Raw genomic sequence first — 22,410 nt, 5'->3', positions numbered from 1 at the left:
ACCTGTGTTTTCCACTCATGGTGCAAATAAGAGTGATGAACAATCACACTCCCTCTGATGACTTATATGAAAGACTTATTTCCAACAAAATGAACCAAAGCCATTTGGTAAGACCAGCTGATGAAGAAACATCTGCTGTGTACTTCTGTCTGATGTTATTTACTCACAGTGGGAAGAGTAACTTTGAACGTTAAATTTTCAATTGCAGAAATGCCACTTTTTCTTCAGTGTGCTGCAACATTACTGTATTTCCAGTGATTGATACAGATTTATTTGTGTATGTGTGATGGAAGCATTATTGAAAGCTGTTCAATTAGAGGAACAATAAAAAACAACACCTTCTAATATAAAATTCTGATAATGTAATTCTTATTGTACTTTAAATACAATCACAGGGGTTTTATTTTCCATCAATGGAATATAATACGTTTCCTGCATCAGAGCACCATTTACCGAAAAACTTTACTGAGCATTTACAGTGCAACTTTTATCAAGTTGTGCTCATATAAATCACCTCTATGTTTTTTTGCAACTCACCAAAACTCTCTCTTTACTCTCCTTAGTTTTCCAAAACTGGAGAAAAAAAATTGATCTCATGGGAAAGGCAATAGATGTACATAAGCCTCCACTAGTTACAGGCTTAGCCCTAAAAAAGGCAAAAGGACAATGCCCATTTCCATCCCATTGGATTCTTTTTTTTTGCTCCTTAGTACAGTTTTCATGATAGCAGCAATCCTAGCACAGACAGTTTCAGTTGAGTGCTTTCATTGTGAGCAGTCTCAGTAATTAAACAGGTCTGAGTAGTTACAGACCCTGCTGTGTCAAGGTCTACACCAGCATGCACCATCACTAGACACGACAGAAACATAGAAGAGAATTTTAACCCAAAATCAACAGGAATAACCTGACAAACTGCTCATATGTCTGCAGTGAGCAAGTCAGACAAGACACGGTTAGGAAAATGTGGATTTGTCCCCCTGACAGGAGAAGTGAACGTAACCACTTTTTGGGTGTAGAAAATTCTGACACAAAGAATAAAGGCTTCTCAAACACTATTATGGAGTACAAAACTAGTATAGTTTAATAGTAATCATAGTTTAAGGCAACCTTCTGGGCACTGTGGAAAATTATTAAATATTATTGTTAATACACAAAATGAGGTGTTTCCAGCATTAATCTCACTCTGAGGAAAAAATTACTAGCATAGCTATTTATATGCCTAAGTAAAAGCTTTACACAAAACTGGCCCATTTGCAAAATTAATTTCGAAGTTTCATTTACAAACTAAATTCACTTCAAGCACTGGCATCCACTAAAAACAGGAAGAAAAACTTAAGATTGAACTTACAATGGAGTTCTTAACCATAAAGACAAAAAAAGAAGCCAGTATCTCTGGCATGAAGTTACTCCCTGTTCAGGAACTTGGCTTTGGAGTGTTAAGTTTTGCATGGAAAAAACTGGGTGGGTGGGGAGGGATTCATACTAAATGGAACAGAAGATAAACAACTATTTCCTACAAAACATGCAGTTTTCACAGGATTTTAAAAGGGGAGGGGAGGAGGGAGTCAATATATGGTCTATCAATACCTTTCAGTATCGGTTTTAAATCCATTCCCACCATAATATTTCCACCTTTGATTACATATTCTCAAGAATGTAGTCTCATTATCTGCATCATATGACAGAGAATGTGTTTTTAATTTCTAAATTATCATTCATACTTTAACATGGAAAAAGCCTGAAAACAAAAACAGAAGCCAGCACTGGAGTACAAAACACCAACCACATGTACCTTTCATTGTCACTGATATGCAACACTGACACTAGTACAGTGATCTGTCAGAAACTTTGCCTGTATAAAAATAAGACTATTACAATAAGCAAGAAACAAAAAATAGTATTTGGGAATAGATTAACTCAACTAGTGTGATTCAAGATGCTTGCAGCTAAGGCATCTGCACTTATTTCCACTTAGGAAGCAGCAGATGCCCAGGCACCTTCATCACTGAAAACATACCAAACCTCTCAGAAACTTCTGAAAGATCAATTAAAACAAATCTTCAGGTCTGCAATACAAAAATCTGGCAGCATAACCTTCAAAATTAACACCTCAGATGTCACAGACTGAGAATAACTGCTCTAGTCAGTTGGCTTGGCAAATCTGCAATTAGAATGCTCTCTGCAGCCCCTTATAAGCAAAAGAGAAGGAGCAGGAGGTCATTTTTGAACAAATATATCAAGAAGATAAAAAAATTCCCTTAAGGAATCAGTGAAAGTCAGATTCATAGTCTCAAAGAAGGCACTGGAAATAGGACAAAGAAAATCCCAGTATTTAATTAGCTGAAAGCCACAATATGTGGGGGGAAAGGGAAAGAGTAATATGAAATTTTGTGGGGTAAAAAAACCCTGGGGGTATGACAGAGACTGTATAACATCAGTAAGTATGTCCAAAACAATCTGTGCTCTTATTAATCATAATTCTACAATGACAAAAAGACCGTCTTTTGGAGTGAAAACAGTCATCACTGTCACATGCTCCATTATGGAAAGGATTTATGTGGTTTCCTCTTAGCAATGTAAACCAGTGCTTGAAAAGTTCCACGTGTTTTGCTTTTCAAAGCCCTCTTATGGCAACTACTGGCCATTACAGTGCTGATCTACATTTTAAAATGTCAAGAAATACTGAAAGAAGGGAGTGTTGCTCCACAGTGTTTCAGTATAACAAAGAGCTGAAAGTTAAATAAAGCAAAGTATAGTAGCTTTAATACAGAATTGAAATAATGGGTCACTTTCCTTTGCTTTAATGTTGGCAGTTCATACCAAAATTTCTTGTAATACCTTGCAGAAACTATAACCACATCATATTCACAGCAAATCCCCTCTTCTTACCTCAAATCTGTTCTGTATTTGAACCAAAATTTGGAATCAAAGCCCATGTTAATAGTTCTGAGCTGAATTTGTACCATTTTAATGCTTTTTATGAATTTTATTTTAAATCAAGGCTCTCTTCAGGGAGATTTATACATTACAGTCTCCTATGATTGCTAAAATGAAAAATATGCCCTATCTCTCATCCTCTTTGATTTCAAGTGAACAAGAGGCCATGGGTACCCACCACTGCTGCATTTATTTTCGTCTGTTTTGCTTAAACAAGCAATTATTTTATTTTCATCAGCGATTTCATTAGCACAGACCTACTTGTATCTTCAGTGTAATAAATGCTCCATAAAAGCAAATTCTACTTCATATCAAACCAGTCAAGACTTTTCAAGCTACTACTTGATACACAAATATAACACCACATACCATTGAACCTGCTCACCTTTTTCTTATTTACTTGTAGAAATAGCCTATCTGCTCAAAGAGACATCTCAAAAAGAGGGCTGATTTACAGGACATATTGATAGAGTCACACTTTGCTAATGACCAAACATAATGAAGTTACATTTTTATCCTGGTAGCTCCATTAGGCCATTTTAAAGAGGAACTGAATTTATTTTACATTTCACAAGACTCTTTCAAAATGTGCAGTATTTCCATTTGTCAAATGCCAAGTTTTCAAGGCAATCCCTCTTGAGCCATAACAAATAGGAAGAAACATGAAAGAGTACAATAATAAAAAACCCACTTACCACAAGATCGAAGATTACATCATATTCTTAAATATTTACATCATATTTTTAAATATGTATCGACTAAAAAGAGATCTACAGGTTGAGGTCAACACTTCACAAAGAAGTAGTCAGAAGACAATGTTTGTTGCAATGCTACTTGCTATAATACAAAATACGAAATAACCACCTGTAAATTATTCTTTGGGTGGGACCTTTTAACCATGGAGAGATACAAACATGGAAGTGTGAATTTTGGCCTCAACTAAAAGGAATAGTAATGAATCTAGAAATATGTACCATAAAAGTAGAGCCTCCTTTTTCTTCTACACACTTTCAACAACACTTTTATCAAACCACACTGCTAACAAAACAGAGAATGCTTTTCTCACAGAATGGTTTAGGTTTGAAAGGATCTTTAAAAGTCATCTAGTCCAATCCCTCCACAATGGCAGACTTCTTCAACTAGATCAGCTTATTTAGTGCCCCATCCAACCTGACCTTGAATATGTCCAGGGATGGGACATCCACCACCTCTCTGTGCAACCCGCTCCAATGTTTCACCCACCTCATTATGAAAAATGTCTTCCTTATATCTAGTCCGAATCTGTTCTACTTCAGTTTAAAACCATCACAACAGGTCCTGTTAAAAACTCTGTCCTCACATTTTTTTATAAGCTTGCTTGAAGTACTGAAAGGCTGCAGCAAGGTGTCTTCAGAGCCTTCTCTTCTCCTGGTTGAACAACCCCAACCCTCTCTACTAATAGTGAAGGTGCTCCAGCTCTCTGATAATTTCTGTGGCCCTTCCCTGGACTCCCTCCATCAGGTCCCTGTCCCTCCTGTGCTGGGACCCCAGAGCTGGTGCAGCACTGCAGGTGGGCTCTCAACAGAGCAGAGGAGCAGAATCCCCTCCCTGGCCCTGCTGCCCACCCTGCTCTGGATGCAGCCCAGGACACGTGTGGCTTTCTGGGCTGGGAGTGCCCATGGCTGGGTCATGTCCAGCCTCTCATGCTCAGGACCCTTAAATTCCTCTAAGCAAGTATGATGATTGTAAGTGTGATAAAGAATATGTCTTTAACATTGCTCATTAAACTTATGGATAAACTTATCATTTCCTAGATTCTCCCTGGCAGTCTTATTGAAATCCTTAAATTGATTCTTAATCCCACAAAATGTGAAGAACTTTCTTGGAGAGAGTTCTTGATCATAAAATGTGTGTCCCCTGCTCTGTCCCACCAAGCAAAAAGAGGGTCTCCCAATGCCAGAACAGCACCTGGGGCAGTGAGAGGCACTTCTCCAAGCAGACATGTCCTCCAGAGCTGAAAGTAAATCACGTTATAATCATGCATTCATATTATAGCTACCAGTGCACAGCAGGACTCCCAGTTCCAAAGGACTTGGAAGCTGTGCAGGGAGATCTGACACAGCACAGCTCTCTGCAAGAGATGCTCAACTGCGGACCCTTGCATGTTTCTTTTCAACCATGTTCTAATGTCTGTTCTGAAATACACCACCTGCAAAAGCACTAAACAAAATATAGAAAAACCAAATTATTTGACATGTTGCTTCCCTTTTCTTGCCTTTTTAAAATGTTTTATGGTTATAACATTTAGTTTTTGAAACTGGGTCCTTATTGCATGCAATGTTTTATGCCCGTAAAGAATAAATGCATGAAGTAAAGAGAAACACTGAAAAGACCGAAATCACTGGCCTCTGTCCTGCCTGATTTAAGTCCAATTTCCATGCATTTTGATCATATTAAATTTAAGTCCTGGAAGTTTAAACTGTCAATTAATTCAAAATAAGTCCCATTAGATAGGGTAGGCATTTGATTCTCCTGATTGTTTGACTCTTGTTGAAATATACCTGCAACTGATTGCAAGATAATCACTGTTAAAAAACAGGTACATTGTCACTGTTCAGAAAAATAAATGCTTCATAAACAAAAATTTAAAAAGTCTCTTTAGTTCATGCATACCTTGTAATTCTAGCTCAGATGTATTTAGTTTTATTCCACAATGTACTGAATAAACATTACTGAAATAACTCTACCAAATCCCAGCCTCAGCAAAGACTGAATTTTTTCCATATGGAATAAAAACTCTGGTATAGTTTTCCTTATGTCTTTGCTTACTTTCAGTTCTAAATATAAAAACCTTGCAAACAGAAATAGGCACACACTAGTTATCAAATCCTGCTAGAGCCAAAACCTGGACAGAAATGTAACATCATAAGGCAAACAGGCCTGGAATCAAAATTAAATTTCAAGATTCTGAGTGCTATAGGAAGCAGCTGCTAAACTCAAAACATGTAAATGCATTTTCATCAAACTTTGATTAGTTCTTTTTTTTGTTTTGCTTGTCTGTTTGTTTTAGTTGTTTTTGTTGCATTTGAAGTGTTCACAGAAAATTAATTTGCCATTTTGACAGCCCTTATATGTAAAGCGTGGACAAAAGAACAACCATTGAAAGGCTACTTCCCACTTCCAAGCAAGCGAGAGTAAATATGTTTCTGAAACCCAGCCAAGCAGCTGTATTTCAAAAAGGTTGCTTCATTCTTCATTTGGAAACAAAGGAGACTGCTTTGCAATGTATTATTTACATTACTTTAATAATCTAGAAACCGGATCATATGCCTGTACATACAAAAACTTAGATTGCAATTTGGTTGACTAGACTGCTCAACAAATTTTCAGCTGTTTTATTAACAGGCCTTTGTTTCATGGGACTAAGATGCCAATGAAATACTTCAAGAATGACAAAAACTACATGACACCTTAAAATGAGGGAGAGAAACAGTTTTGGCTTCAAAATTGCTTGCTGTCTGGCTGTTTGTGCTTCATGCAGCACATGACAATTCACAGACAGGGCAGACAGCTTCAGAAGAAATAAATCCGTAGACAGTTCTCACCAAGGATTCAGTTCTGACAGATCCTCAGAAACTGCAGTGTCAAGTAGGATGCTTCTAACTCTACTACACTTGCCAGATTTTACAAAGGTATTTTTACACCACCAGGAGCATCCCCCATGTGCACAGATACAACTTTAGAGTTTGTTTTGTCAAGCTTGAGAAAGTCCTAAGAGAAGGGAGAGAAATCGTTGTTCCACTTAAACTTCTGCTCAACTTTCATCATTCTTATGTCATTAGAAAATACCCAGAAAAAAGAATGAGGGGCCAGATGTCTCTGTAGTCAGCTTGTTAGACACTGTACCAAAGTTATTACTGAAAGAATAGTTGAAGGAACTTACCAGTAGAGAAAACAAAAACGGTGTTGTCCCAAAGACCGTATTTTTTCAGAGCATCAGTAAGATTTCCTACAGCTTCGTCCATAAGAGTCACCATTCCTGCGTAATGGCGCCTCTTTACATCTTTTATGGAAGAATATGGTTTCACATATTTTTCAGGGACCTCAAGAGGTTCATGCACAGACTGAAAGGCGAGGTAGAGAAAGAGGGGCTGGGGTGGAAGGGACAGAATGGAAATTAGTTGAACATAAAGCACTATTTGCAAAAGTTACTGCTGCAAAAGCAGACCTCTTTTATTAACAGTGCAGATAGTGCCTTTTGATTTCTTCTACAACTTCTAGATCTTCTAATCCCTATGCATAAGCTAAGAAAGATTTGAAAAATTCCTTTTGAAAAGGTGGAAAAGCATAAGGTGTATCTTTTCTTTATAACATAATGGTTAACCATTTCTTTCTGCTAAACTTCTCACCTTAAGCTTCCCTTCGCTGTTTAGAAGTGCAAACTACTTGCTAAACAATTTCTAAAAATGTATTAATTGTATTATAATAGAAGAAATGGAAAAGGGTCAGGACCATGCACACAAAGCCGATTTTGGCAGCAGATGAGTTTTACCAGTGCTACTTCTCACATTTAATTCTATGCACCTATTGGATAGCCCTGAATTACAGCTCAAACACAGCTCTCTCTATTAATATTACATTTCAACTTTTTTAAAAACATTCTTTAATGCCGAAGTTATCAGAGTGGCAGCTGTTGCCTGTACCTTCTCAGTTTTGTGATTGGCTATAAGATCTATAGCTCTTTCTGTGAATAAATTTGTGGAGTACACATTTTTAAACCCAGTTGCAACTTCTTCTCCATCTCGAAAGTCCAGAGCACAGCGTGTCACATTCTTTGCTTTGATGAGGACACAGCGGTCATGAGTGTAATAATCCTCACTGCCCAGGAGATAGCCTACAACAGGAAAATATGTCACATGAGCAGGCCAACATCGTGTCACATAAACACATACATCAGGAGGAGAAAAAAGTCAAACACAAATGTCAAAACATTAGTGGCTTTGAGCCAAAACACTAATTCAACCCTGGACCACCTACTATGAGACCTCTGACATGTCTAAGTAGCTCCACATTTAATACCTCATAGGCTTTTCATTGCTAATGCCAGCATTAATTTCAAAAGAAATTAAACATTTTGAAAGCAGTTTAATGACTTCTTACTTGTACTTTGATGTCTATGAGGACTAAACTAATGCACTGAGAGCCAAGGCAGTGAGCTAGCCATAAACTAGTCTGATTCTTGGTGGTATGATTTCTATGTTTGTATTTTGATGTAGGGCTTCCACCTCTATTGGAAAGTTTGGGATTTTAAAATTCATTTCTTCAAAAACACCCAAGTATGAATCATCTTTTGTCTGCTGTAATGTAATTTCTGATCCACTGCTGACACCAGCTGGTGAAGAAAAGACACTATCATTTAGAGATATCCAAAAGAAATTAAATAAAAATCCTGCATGTAGAGATTTGCTCCTACCTAGGCTCCTGTTAGGTATGGAGAGCCCTTGTGTTTTAGCAGGCACAAATAAAACTTTTCAAAGTAATTTGAATCTCAAAAATTATATTTGAATTTAGATTTTAGATTTCTTCCCCAATATCCTGAAAAAAGGGATGAATCTGAAAAGAAAAGTCTTATGTTCTGCAAAAAAAAAAAAAAGAACTTGGGACAAAAATCTAAGACTGAAGAAATTTATTTGAACTTTTTGTTTAGCAGCTGCAGCTAGTAATTTCTGCAAAAAGAAATGTACAGAAAAAATGAAACTATCTTAAATAAAATACAAATGTCTGCTACATTTTTAGGATAATAAAATGGCTAATTTTTCAGAAGATAAAGTGATTTTATAGGCAGATTGCTTACATCAATGTACTCAGAGGCACATGTTGCATTTTTTCCACTTTGAATGCCCACTGGTCAAGAGTGCATCAAGTGTGCCACAAAATCAAACACCCCTAAGCATAATGGATGCCTACTGGAATCGCATGAACATTGCAGGATATTAAACCACTATATCCTCTGAAAAATAATGTCACATTGGGCACCTAAAAACCATACCCAGAGCCAGCCTGTCCTCAGGCTCCTGCATGAAAAGCCTGCTCAGTCCCAGGGTGAGATTTCACAAGGAACAGCAGCCTATCACACCCATGCCATCAAAGAGATCCCAAACTCCTGTGAAGGTATGGGAGAAAGCACAAATGCTTAAGCAATGAGCCATTATATTCCAATCCACATATATTAGCTTAATTCAGTTGTGAAACCATGGCCCTGAGCTACCTGAAGAGTAAAAGGAAGTAAACCACCTAAGGGAACATTTTTTCCCACCTCACGTTTGGACAAATATAGTTTATAAAAGGTACACACATAGCACAGTTATACTCTTCACTTAAGCCTCAGGTTAGACAAAGGCAACACAGGCTTCTACATTAAAATGAACTATTTTGAAATTCATCACTCAAGGAGGGTGTCTTTAAAACAACCAAGTGGAGATGGACCTCTTTGAGCTCGGTACTGTGCAGAATGAGATGTACATCAGACAGCCTAAGTCACATAACCTCCATGACACTTGTGCAAAACTGGGATAGGAGCATAAACCACACTTGGAACAGTAAACAATGGGTAGCTACAAGTTGCTCTGCAAGTAACGCACTCACACTTGGACAATCTACTGTTCAGTCTGAGAGCTTCACTTCCTAAATTGTGAGTTTGTGGATATAACTTTATAGAAGCTGTCATACCATCTCACTACGAGCTCTGGAAAACCAAAGCTACACAAAATGCCTGTAACCCCATTCCCTACTCCCCTGTGCTGTTGTAGGTAGGAGACAGAGAATTCAGAGTAAAAACTTAACTCTGGGAAGGAGGGGGGATGATGTAAAATGGTAAGAGAGAAATACCTTACTTGGAGCCACACAGTAATTCTGATACTTTCTTCAGAAGTTTTAAAGTTTGAGCATGCATTTAAGGCATTATCATTTTTAAGCAGTGATACTTTGGAAATGTGCATACCTAGGCATGGCTTCACTTATAAATCACAGTAAATCTGCTGCTGTTATAAGAAGGAGGCAGTTTCTCATCCTTTTCAACACTTCAGTTATTGCAGTTTGATATTAAATCAAACTATTACCAAAGTAAGTGTCAAATCCTCTGTGCGTTGGAAGGCATTCTTTTCTGTACATCCCCAAATGCCACTTCCCCACCATGTGAGTAACATATCCCGCCTCTTGAAGTAGCTCTGGGAGGAGTTTCTCATCCAGTGGCAGACAACTGGGCTGGCATGGCCAAATTATCTGGTGTTGTAAACCTGTGTGGATCTAGCAGAGAAAACAAGCATGAGAGATTACTTGAAATGTAGCCCACAGGTTAATTTATAAGCACGCCAAAAAAGAAGCACAGCTGCATTCAAGATTATTTTTAGGAACTCTTCATTTTACCAATGCAGCACTGAAGATGATGAGGAAGCTGCAGGTGGAAGGCAGGGGTTTCATGGAGGAAAGCATGAAAATAGCATTGCAAGAGTTAACATCTTCCCAGGATTAAATCAAGCACAATTAAAAAGCCCCAGAACAAACAAACAAACACAAAACCTTTTATGCTTTTTGCTAGAAATCTACTAAGTAGGAATTACCATTATGGTCTGTTTGAGGGCTAGGGACGTCTCAAGATGGAGTGAGAGATTTTAAATGGGATTGAAATGGGCAAAAGTGAACATGGCAGGAGAAGCTATCAAGTTGTTGCCTGTATCAGAGAAGAGTCACTGGAGGAAATGTCAATAAAAGAAAACTATTTTTATATTACTTTTCTAAATGGACATTATATACAAATTAAATGAGTACAAGCACTAGAAAGCATCTGGATATGGGGATGACACGAGCTTCACACTACTAGATATGATATTTAATAGTTTTACTAGAGTTTCCAGTCATATTAAGTGGTGAATTTTGTATTTCTTTACAAAATCATCACTGATAACAATACTTTGAGTAGTATATCATGCTTGATATAAGGAACCTCCTCAGTTACTGATACTAAAAGCTGACTTTCATCAGCTTCTCTGTCTTCTCCACAATCAAAAAGGCACTTCCCTAAACCTAGACCTGCATATGTATACAAGTATATATATCTTGTTTATATATTAAATATTTCTAGCAATCTGTGTGTGTCAAAACACAAAGCCTCCAAGATATTCTGGAGCAGAGGACACCAGATTTTATGACTCCACTAAGCACACCAGTGTAGCACTGCATGACTAACTTTCAAAGCATTGCTTTAGCAACTCTCTGAACTGACTTTTAAAACAAATAACCCATGATCTTAGGCAAGTGGGTAAGGCCCTTTTCTAAAGGGCCTACTACTTCCTCATTTTCTTGGAACAGAAGGTTCCAAAAATTAAATTATAGTGTAAATTTTCTATTATATATAAAATATTTTAAAATACTTTATTACAGAAAGCATTAATATACCAAATGCACAACCTAGCAGAGCATTGTAATTTCTTGCACTGTATCTGGAAAATGAGAAAAAGGAGAAGGAGGCAATAATTTTAAAAAAAATCTATAGCTATCTTAGACCAATACCACTGCTTTTCTTTCAGATGGATTACAAGTCAAGATTTAGGTAACTTTCTCAAGTTTCTAATCAACTGTTAATCATATCCATGGGTAAAACAATTTTAGAAAAGATCTCATATATTTGCTGCATAATACAATTATGTGCTGCATAATTACTGCTGCACAGAATGACTCCCCTATATATATATATAAAAAATTTAAAAGAAAATTACTTCAATTTTCTAATATTATTTTACTCAGCTGCAATATGGTCAACACAAAGATTATTAAATCATCAAGCCAGATGTATGGGATGAATTTAAATCCAGACTGAACTACAGGTATTTTCAATGTACACTTTTATGATGTGATGCAGAAGTGGTTTCTTTCTTAGAAAGCACATTCAGATTATGAACTGTATTTTTAAAATAGTCATTATGAAAAAATAGTTTAGGTCATTTAACAGAACAACTCAAGGGTTGGTAAAGATAATGTAAATTGCATTTTCCTATTTATCATTATTCATTCTTGGAGTTTTCAGGAATGAGACAAATGTTGCTTGGAAAGAGTGGTACCTAGAACAACCTTCCTGCAAGAAGAGACAGCGTCCATTAATACAAGATGACATTTATTTCCTTTCACTCAGCAGTTTACTTGGCAATCACTCTGGTTAACATGGATGTGCAGGACTTCTTGAGACAGTGGGGAAGTTTTTGAAACACACTTAACGATTTGAGAGTTTGTTCCTTCTGTCTACGCTGTGTGTCCATACTTTCTTTCCCACCTCCCACTCCCCATGTTTTTGCCAAAACTGCAAAAAGGATGAGAAAGGGTAGAATGATACCAGCATTATAAAGCCCAAATCTTACACCTGTAAAACTGGAGGGGAAAAAAAAAGGAAAAAAAAGGGGGAAAACAGGATAATCACTATGAACTATTTAGGCACCCAGACTAATGACCACTCTGTGTGCACTCCATCGAGGAGCGCAGAACACCTTCACCTCCTGTACGAGGTGGAGGCGAACATACAGCTTGTGACACATTCCGGAAAACATGAATCAAAAACTGAACAAGCAATGCTCATCTGCTTCTGTCTGCACCTCGACTGGGTGTCCAGCGGAAAAATACCCAAGAGTCAGGCGACTAGGGCAAGGATATTTGCCACGGCAGGCTGCCGTATCTGTAAATCCAACCTAAGCACAGAGCACCTCGGCTGTTCTGGAGCAGAACAATTTGCACTGCGAGCCCCAGCGGCACGGGGGCTGCCAGAAGCAAGCGGGGAGCACCCGCAGCATCCCCCGGGCAGCGCGGCAGGGGAGGGAGCGCCCGCCCTACCTGGTAGCGGCCCGAGAGGAGCTGGCTGCGGGACGGCGTGCACAGCGGCTGGGTGTAGTAGCGCTCCAGCCGCACGCCGCCGGCGCCCAGCGCGTCCAGCCGCGGCGTGCGGACGGCGGAGCCGTGCCAGCCCACGTCGCCCCAGCCCAGGTCGTCGGCCAGCACCAGCACGAGGTGCGGGGCGGGCGGGCGCGCCGCCGCCGGCCGCGGCAGGCACAGGGGCAGGCACAGGGGCAGGCACAGACACAGCAGCCGGCTGAAGCGCAGGAACGGCGCGCCCGCCCGCCGCGCCATCCCCGCCACACGGAACTGGGCCGCGGGCACCGCCCCGAGCCGCGGCCCCGCCCGCCCGGCGAGGGGCGGGCCCCAGGGCGGGCCGGGAGGGCGGGGCCGGGAGGGCCGGGCCGCGCTCGGTCTCCCGGGGCGGTGCAGGGAGGGCAGGGCCAGCTCGGGCACCCGGGGCGGGGCCGGGAGGGCCGGGCAGCTCGGTCTCCCGGGGAGGGCCGGGCCGCGCTCGGGCACCCGGGGAGGGCCGGGCCGCGCTCGGTCTCCCAGGGAGGGCAGGGCCGGGCTCGGGCACCCGGGGCGGTGCAGGGAGGGCCGGGCCGCGCTCGGTCTCCCGGGGCGGGCCGGGCCGGGCCGCGCTCGGTCTCCCGGGGCGGGGCAGGGAGGGCCGGGCCGCGCTCGGTCTCCCGGGGAGGGCCGGGCCGCGCTCGGTCTCCCGGGGCGGGGCCGGGCCGCGCTCGGTCTCCCGGGGCGGGGCCGGGCCGCGCTCGGTCTCCCGGGGCGGGCCGGGCCGCGCTCGGTCTCCCGGGGCGGGGCAGGGCCGCGCTCGGTCTCCCGGGGCGGGGCCGGGCCGCGCTCGGGCACCCGGGGCGGTGCAGGAAGGGCCGGGCCAGCTCGGTCTCCCGGGGAGGGCCGGGCCGGGCCGCGCTCGGTCTCCCGGGGCGGGGCAGGGCCGCGCTCGGTCTCCCAGGGGCCCGGCGGGGCGGCTTTACGCCGGTGGTTTTTGTATAGGCATAAAAAAGAAATTGTAAAGCTACTGCCGCTGTTCGCAAGGTATGCAGCCCGCTGATGCTGGCGGTCTCTTCTAATTTTGTTTTGTTTCCACTCCTACATTGAATACCCGGTTTAGACCTCGGAGTCTTTTCCAGGGGAACCGGGAGCAGGCTCGTGTCTCAAGCCATCTGTGGTTTTAGGGAAGTCAGTACAACATTAAGAGCACAGGATCGAGTGCAATCTCCCAGACTGTCAGTCCTGCCTTTTGTGCTGCCCGCAGAGCTTACGTGTGTAAGCACAGCAGGGCAGCTGCAGCACACACACGGCCTTGCTGCTGGCCAACGCGCAGGACGGAAAAACAAGTCGGAACCATCACTGAAGATGCAGCTGAGCCGAGCGAGGCGGCGATTATTCATTCCTGTTGGAGAAAATCTGTCAGCATCAGCTGCTAGTGAACACACACACCCCCACATACACACATGCGTAAGAAAAAGACCAAGTGTCTTCCCTCGCCCTTTAACCCCCAACTCCCTTCAAAATCATAAGCAGCCCGGTGCTTTTTTCTCTCCATTTCGGCCATTCAGGTGAGAAGCCTAGATCGAGGTCTGGCTGTAAGATGGTGCTCGTGACTGTTATATGTAGGAAGGAAGTGAAGTAACACAGAAGCAGTAATAGCAGCAATGTCAACAGGACAGTTTCTTCAAACCATGTAATTGTCTAAAGCAATATTGCAATCTACATAGTTATAATCTTGATGTAAAACCTAAGTGAGTGAAATGGCATAAATAGCTGTCAACTCTGGTCAATTTTGTTCATCCATGGAATACACATAAAATTCAGTGTGCAGTGGAAGATCAGCCATATATTTCCCATTTAGCTGGAATGGTTAATATGTGTATTCCCAAGTTTATATAGCCATTTGGTAACAGGCAAAAGAACAGTCCACATTAAAATTTGTTTTTCTTGGCTAGAAAGCCAAATATTGAGTATACTGGACTCCTGACTATTTCCTGACAAGTCTCTGTAGGAAGAAAGTTTCTGCTTGTTTTAATGAAGTCTAGTAGATAAGCCTATGAAGCTACCAGGCTGGGTTTTTAAAAATTCCACATGTTTCCCTGCTGGTTTGAAAACAACAGCTATGGTGAGTGATACCAGCTTTTTTCCTGCAATGAGAATGTACTACAATCTACAGTCAGTACTGGAACACGAAGCAACAGTACTGTCCTAAAGTCAGTTTCCTCCAAAGTAAATTCCAGGATCACTGACAAACTGGTGTGTGAATACGAGTAGTATTTTCTTTCAAGAAATGTGATTAATACTGTTTAAAAGCTACAAGGTTCTGTTTTCTCTTGTTTCTAGTTCAGATCCCATGACCAGTCTCAAATGTCTCACTGAACTGTTTCTTGTCCTAACTTCTTCCATGTCCTTATTACAGTTTGAAGTTTCATCCAAATGTTAGCACATTCCCACAGAAACCCTTTTTCTTCTCTCAAACTAAGTACTTTGAAAATCTGCACAGTGCTGGTGAAACCAGAAATTTTGATGCAAAATTAATAATTTCTATTCACCTTGTTTTCAAAGTTATCATGGTGATCAAATGTAGCTGAATTCATATTTTCTTGTAGAGAAGCATCAAGAGTTATATATACTGGTTATCCTATTCCACTAGAACTGGATAACCTTGTTGCCTGGCCATAGTTAAAACATTACATTGAACTGTCTTAAATATATACTGCAGATACTGCACAGTCACACTCTGGATGTTGCTGCCTGTCATATTTTCTAGTATTTTCAGTTTTTTATTTATTTTATTATTAGTTGAGGGAATTGGAACCTCAATCAGAAAAAACTATTTCTCTCAGATAGTATTCTCTTATATCAAATGAATAAATCCAGGAAATGGTCTATGTTTAGTCTCTAACATTTCAGTTTGTCTTTTCTGAATTTGAGGTTGAATAATTTGGATGTTTCTTTGGGATCAGTGATTAAAGAAGTCATTAATGTGACACACAAGGTTACAGTATCAGTGTGGATTTATTATGCCATAAAAACTGGACTTTTTGCCATAGTACATGGAAACTTGGAACAAAAATTCAAATGCTCTACTCTGGTGTGCAAAAACTCTGGAGATGGAAAAATATAGGAAATCTGAGAAAACTGCTATTTACATATCCTGATTTGAGTACTTCAGAAAATTTCTTAGATAACTGTCATTTTTTCACCTCATTGCATATATGTCTTCTCTGTTAGCTGATGAGGTTGAGAAAGACTCTAAAGAAGTCTCTACCAATCTTTCTACACTGGTACTTCTGTTTGATTGGTTAGAAGCCCTCTTAAAACTCAATACTTAAACATTCTTGCTCTTATTCACTTCCTCTTGCTTTGTCTTGGCACAAGTTTAGGCAACACCATATCTCAATCTGTAACGAAGTGACGGGAAACTACAATAGCTTCTGAACACATCCCCCACCTCATTTCTTCAGGTTTATGTACTTCTAATTTGTGTTTGTTTTTTAATAACTTTAAAGGATTGACTTATATATGTGAACCTGTATGTGGGCATCATTTGTAAAGCTTTGTCTTGGTACTGTTTCATTTATCCGTGCTGCGCAGAATGCAATGTTGAACTGTTCTGATGAATATTCAGTCAGCTGACTTGGGTATCAGAGAAGTAAAAAGAGGCCAGGTCAACTAGGAAGTACTTACAAACTGTGCTATCACAGCTACAGCACCTCTAATTCTCAGCAATCCTTGCTTAAAAATATTTCTAATGTCTCTGTTCCTGAATTCACGGTTAAAGTGAAAGCACAGGCCTTCTTAAGAAGTAACAGAGAGCAACAAGATTTTTAATTTGCCTTACATGTGGTCAGCGATTAATTTGAAGTTGTTTTAGTCTTGTAAGTTGACTTCAAGAAAGAAACTATATTGCCTTGACCCAGAAACATTGTTAGTTTATCTAAATCTTGAAGGTAAAATATATTCAAAACAGTACAATGTAATGTCAGCTTACTTCATCAAGAGTGAGTATTCAGTACTCAAATCGTGTTTCTCCTTGTATATACTATTTATAGATTTGCTTCTTTGCTGAAGATTTAGAGGTGTCAACTCCCTTGAAGAAAGTGCATTTTGGACATGATTCACACATACTTTGAAAACTTTTATCTATAGCTGAAAGGACATGGTTGGAATTAAGTTGAATTACTAAGTTGGAAATTTTAACATTGTTATTCAAAAGAATTGTTGAGAATATTATTGAATTCCAAATGAGTGTTTTTGTAATTTAGTGTGTTCCCATCATACACACTATTCCAATGCTGCTTACTTGGGTTATTGAATATTTAACACTCAATAAATCTCATTTGCTGTGAATTTAATTATATTTTTTAATTGCTAATATTTCTATGTAATAATATATGGCTCATACTGTTGCTTCAATCTATAATTAACAGTAAGAAAAAACTGACCATCTTTGATGCCTGTCTAGTGGTTCATATTTAATACAGTAAATCTGTAATTTAAGCTTTGTTCAGAAATTGAACTGCTTGTTGTAGAATATTACATGTAATATGCTGGATGATTTATGTAAAATAGCGAAGAATGGGCTTCCTATAATTGTTTCATTGAGAAAAGCTAGATTTTGGTCTTCTATGAGAATTTCTGCCAGGCTGACACACAGAGAAAAAATGCCCAGAGACCAGTTTACCTTTAGTAATGTCTTTATTATTTTAATGGCTAATGGGATGTTCTTCAATTCCTTATGCAGCATTCTGTGTAGAACTAGTGACATGATTTTATGGTAAGCTTGCTATTGATGTGTAAAGAAGACAGCATAAGCTACTTTACCTCAGGGGTAGGAAAAGGAGGAACTGTGAATGTGAGGGAGGAATTTGCTATTGGACAGCATGAAGAGCACATTTCTCATATGGATTAACACAGATCTACCAGCCAATGTGGGAGCAAGTTGAATCAATGATGTACTCAATCCCTGCCACTTTCTGCTCTCGAGTGCTCCTAGGAAGCAGAACACATGGCAGCTCATCATCTCTGCTCAGTTCTCTAATGTGAACAGCACATACAGGAAATTAGAAAGTAATGCCATTGAATTTCTCACTCATGTACGGCAATGAAGATCTTGAGTTTAGTAATTAGAAAATGTGAGTAGTTTAATTATCTTAATTTTATGCATATAAATGGCACTATTTCCTACTGCACGACTTACTGTATCCTTGTCTGTGTTTATATTTTGGGACTTTCACCCTTTTTCTGAAGGCGTGTTCTTGTTGGTTCAGTCAGCACCAGTGGCTCCTGTATAATGGTTGCTGGATAATTTTTACCTAAAAGTTCAACTTCCAATTTCTGTCCAACTTTGCTGAGTTCCATGGGAACATATGCAAAAGCTAGACTCTGCTGAGCTCCATAGCTAAAGCATCCAGATGTGGTATTGCCAATAACCTGAAAAAAAAACCAAAGCCATTATTTATTTTCAAGATGCAGTGGATTTTCTGAAAAAAAAAAAAAAAAAGGCAAAACCAAAACCAAACAACAACCAAAAAACCAAACAAACACACAAAAAAACCCCAACTAACACCAAACCCAAGCCAACTACCCAAACAACTAGACATCTCACATTTTGGTTTATACATGTCAGACATCAAGCAAGTTTCAAGTGTGTCATGAAGTTCATAATATTCTCAACAGAGAGTAACACCACCTGAAACTGGGAAATTTTTGCTTTTTTAAAAAAACCCTGTTCTTATTATGTTCAATTAAGTTTTCACTGGAACATATACAATTGCATATACAAATACATATGCATATGTTTATTATCTATAACAATTTGACTACTAGTGAGTCTTTCAACCCATAATCTATGTTGAAGTGTGCACCCCCAAACTTTGCTGTTGTTTAATTTCTTTTGAGTAGCAAAAATGTTTTCTTAGAACAGCAGTGAACTTGCAGAAGAAGAACTCCTAGTTTCAGTGACTTGAGAATATTTCACATCTTCTCTGTAGGTATTTAGTTAGTCTTTGCTTGAAGATTAGTGTGCTTATCACAGCTTCAAATTGTTCTGGGCCAGTAAAAGAGAAATAATACATTGACACTTGAAACACAAAGATTCTGTTCAGGGAGAATTAAGACCGATTTTTTGCAACATGAACTATAGTCCTTGCCTTGCCATTGTGCCACACACTTTCATTTCCCTCTGGATCAACATTATCTGTTTCCAGGGTGAGATATACCAGTCGTCGTTTGATCCCCTTTTCTTTAATTTGCTTCAGTGCTTGTTTTCCTGTAAAGTCTGCTGCCTAAAAAATACAAGGTAATGATGATATATGTTTATTTGTGTTCTCCAATATATTTAGAGATATAAATATTTAAATGTATCTTAATGTGTTTGCCCATCACGTATTTTGTATGAAATACAGATGAAATCAAACCTTTAGCAGGTAGTAGATCTTGTATCTTGGTATTTACATTGTATCTTGGTAACTTTATTCTGTATATTTATTTTCCTAGATCTCAGCCTTTAATATCCATAATTCCTATGTAGTGGAAACATATATATATATATATATATATATATATAATGAGCTGTGTTAAAGACTATCTGCCCAGTTAAGGTTGTAAGCCAGAAGACATCATTTTGGTGGTTATGAGAAGAAGTTAATTCCAATGCCCAGATCCTAAAGTCTGGGCCTTGCTCTGTGAATACACTTCCTTTTGCAGCCATCATCAATTTATGACAGTAGTCTGTCAGTATTCCACTTTGATGTCTCTGCCAGGCTCTGCACAGCTGGCAGTTTGCTCCATATTTTCATTTTAATGTAGGTACATTTTCTCCCCTACCATTTTTCCATTTTACCATTTATCCCCTACCTATCTACCATTTTATGGGATAATGTGGCATGTTTTGTGAAGAATACTGCTATTGGCTGGAGTTCCCCTTTTCAGCCTGCTTAGAAAGGTACAAGCAGATTCTCATATTTCCAGATGACTACACAAATGTGTGACTAGTATGACTAGTGGTAGTCATTGGCAAGTTTCAGAACCCTCAAGGGTATATAGGACAGTATTTACTATATCTGATCACATTGAGCTGATTCTATCACAGAAACATTTAGGTAGGAAGTGTCCTCTAAGCTCATTGAGCGCAATCTTTCACCAATCACTGCCTTATTAACTACAGCATTGCATGAAGTGTCATGTCCAGTTGTTTCCTGAACATCTCCAGGGATGGTGACTCTACCACCTCTCTGGTCAGTCCTTTCCAATGCTTAACAATCCATTCCATTAAGAAATTCTTCATTATGTCCATTTTTTCTCCTATGGCATAGATCAGACAGAAAAAAAGAATTGTATTCATACTAAATTGCCAAATACACACAAACCTCCCCATGGGCAGAAATATAACAGCAGTTACAAAGTCCTTTAGCATTGAAGCCTTTGCTTCACTAGCAGTGAAAGCCATTTTAAGGCAATTGACCTTAGGTCTGAAGAAGGAATTATATTAATTTAATAAGTGTTTAAGGGAAAAGAAACAAAATATTGTTGAAGTCTTCAAAAATACTATTTCTGGTAATGTTCTTTCATTTCAGTAGAGAATTATTGCACTGTCAAAACTGCAAGCAACATGTACGTGGAATAGATATTACACAGTTAGTTCATCTGTTCTTGTATTTCTTGAGGTCCACATAAATCCGTGTGTAGGCTCAGAAGAAATTATTTAAGTGATGAAGGGTTTTTGCACCATGAAAGTCTAGGATCTGTAAGCAGTTGTGAAAAATAGCTTATGAACCAGTTAAGGAGCGGTTAGTCTGAAAATCAAGGTGATTCAACTGGGGATACAGCAGATATTGCACATAAAGGTCAGAGCTGACGTCCTTTGGGGGGAAAAAAGCATGAAATACAGCTCAGATCAGAAATCAGAATATGAGGATTCATTGGAACATAATTTCAAGATGCAGCTGCAAAATATAAAGATCTAACACCAGAGAATAACCAACTACTGGTAGTTCCCTCTCACTTTTCTGCTACATGATAGGTGCAACTGTAAGAAATAACTACAACTAGAAATGCAAATAAGACTGTGTACCATGGCATGGCTCACAGACTAAAATGCTTTGCATAACAAAGAGAAATACCAAGAAGTAAACATTCTAGAGGGATGCTTAGCACTGAATCCATTCCTTCCTCTTCATGCTAATGTAATGTCAGGTATTTAGTCACATGGAATGCAACTGTGGAACTAAATGCAAGTATTCAAATGCAATGTTATATGCCCTAGGTATAGACACCACGAGAACAAGCAGCTAGCAGGCTTTAGAAACTACCTAAGCATGGATCTTTTTTTGCCTGTTGCTTGCAGATACAGAATTAAATCCTTTCCCAATTAATTTTAACTGGACCAAGCATTTGGCCACCTGGAATAAACTACTACATGGCTATTATGCTAATTGAAGATGCATATGGGGAATTTAAGGTAAAGGGCTTGTTCTTTGCTATTTTCTGTTCATTGAAGATTAAGAATATTTCTGTCTTTCTAGAATGGTACCTTGGAAAAATAACCTGGATGTAACCTAGAATTCAAACTCTACAAAATACATGCCTCTCATATATATATATATATATATATATATATATATATATATATATATATATACACTGCAGAAATGTGTGTCTACATGTATAAATGCATAAAAGGTGCATATACACATACATACTTAAACACTATATGAACATGCATAAAACCGTATGTGTGAAAATACATGTGTATATATAATGCACAACTGCTGAAGTTTATATACACTTTTAAATATTTAAAGCACCTTCTTGAATTCCAACTATAGGAATTCAACTAGTTCAGTTTACTTCTTTTACAGTTCTTGGCTATCCATGTCAATTTAACGCTAATGTGTTCCCACATTATTAATTTTTGCTTTTTAAGTGTATATACATGGGATTGTTTGTTCCAATCAAAGCAGAATTTGTAAGCTGATGCCTTCAACTTCAACCTGGTTATTTTTGGTAAAAAATGCTTCCTCTTTCTAGGAGAAAAACATACTGCATACTGCTTCTATTTGCTTTATCTTGTCATACAAAATACAATGCAAAAATAATAATCCTATTTAAACCAGTATAATTCAATAAATGAACATAAAAAACTCCCAAAACCAACAAAGCAAAAGAAAAAGAACGTAAACAAATGCAAGTACTAAACAATTCCAGCCTTGAACAAATATCAAATTTAAAGCTGCTCTTCACTATCAAAGTTTTAAAAAAAAATTACTTGACATGTAGGAACAATGTAAAATGTTTGTAGTAGTTGAAGGAAAGATAGTTCTAAAAAGCTAAGCTTAAAATAAAGAACTTTGGCTTGAATTCCCAAAGCATTAAGCTTTGGCAGATGTAATGATTTTAACATAAAATAAAAGCACTCCTTAGACACTAAAGATAAAGACAATATCTACTGTTTAGCTTCATTTAATTTGAATGCAGTTCACCAGATAAAAATATAGGCTGTTCCTTTTTACTTGTGTGTTAGATAAGTTTAGATAAAATTAAAATGAAAAATCATATCACAAAGACGAATCAGCCAAATTTTTAAAAATAGCACATAGC

The 22,410-nt window shown here is 39.0% G+C and overlaps 2 protein-coding genes across 3 annotated transcripts in view; both read right to left on the bottom strand.

The window, feature by feature from the left end:
- ARSB (arylsulfatase B) overlaps positions 1-13,124 on the bottom strand; it is a 61,821-nt gene extending 48,697 nt beyond the window's left edge. The window contains exons 1-4 of the mRNA XM_021547253.3: positions 12,793-13,124; positions 10,035-10,221; positions 7,620-7,810; positions 6,860-7,067 (exon numbers count right to left, since the gene is read on the bottom strand). Of these exons, the coding sequence (XP_021402928.3) occupies positions 6,860-7,067; positions 7,620-7,810; positions 10,035-10,221; positions 12,793-13,086 (880 nt within the window). The 5' untranslated portion in view covers positions 13,087-13,124. The remainder of the gene's footprint in view (positions 1-6,859; positions 7,068-7,619; positions 7,811-10,034; positions 10,222-12,792) is intronic.
- A 4,365-nt stretch (positions 13,125-17,489) lies between these two features.
- Positions 17,490-22,410, bottom strand: part of DMGDH (dimethylglycine dehydrogenase) — a 38,761-nt gene continuing 33,840 nt past the window's right edge. For both annotated transcript variants that reach the window (XM_021531115.3, XM_077790224.1), the window contains exons 15-16: positions 18,963-19,097; positions 17,490-18,243 (exon numbers count right to left, since the gene is read on the bottom strand). In XM_021531115.3, the coding sequence (XP_021386790.3) occupies positions 18,028-18,243; positions 18,963-19,097 (351 nt within the window). In that variant the 3' untranslated portion in view covers positions 17,490-18,027. The remainder of the gene's footprint in view (positions 18,244-18,962; positions 19,098-22,410) is intronic.

Source organism: Lonchura striata, chromosome Z (genome assembly GCF_046129695.1).
Source record: "Lonchura striata isolate bLonStr1 chromosome Z, bLonStr1.mat, whole genome shotgun sequence".
Classification (NCBI taxonomy): Eukaryota; Metazoa; Chordata; class Aves; order Passeriformes; family Estrildidae; genus Lonchura; species Lonchura striata.
This window is presented reverse-complemented; position numbering and strand designations above follow the sequence as displayed.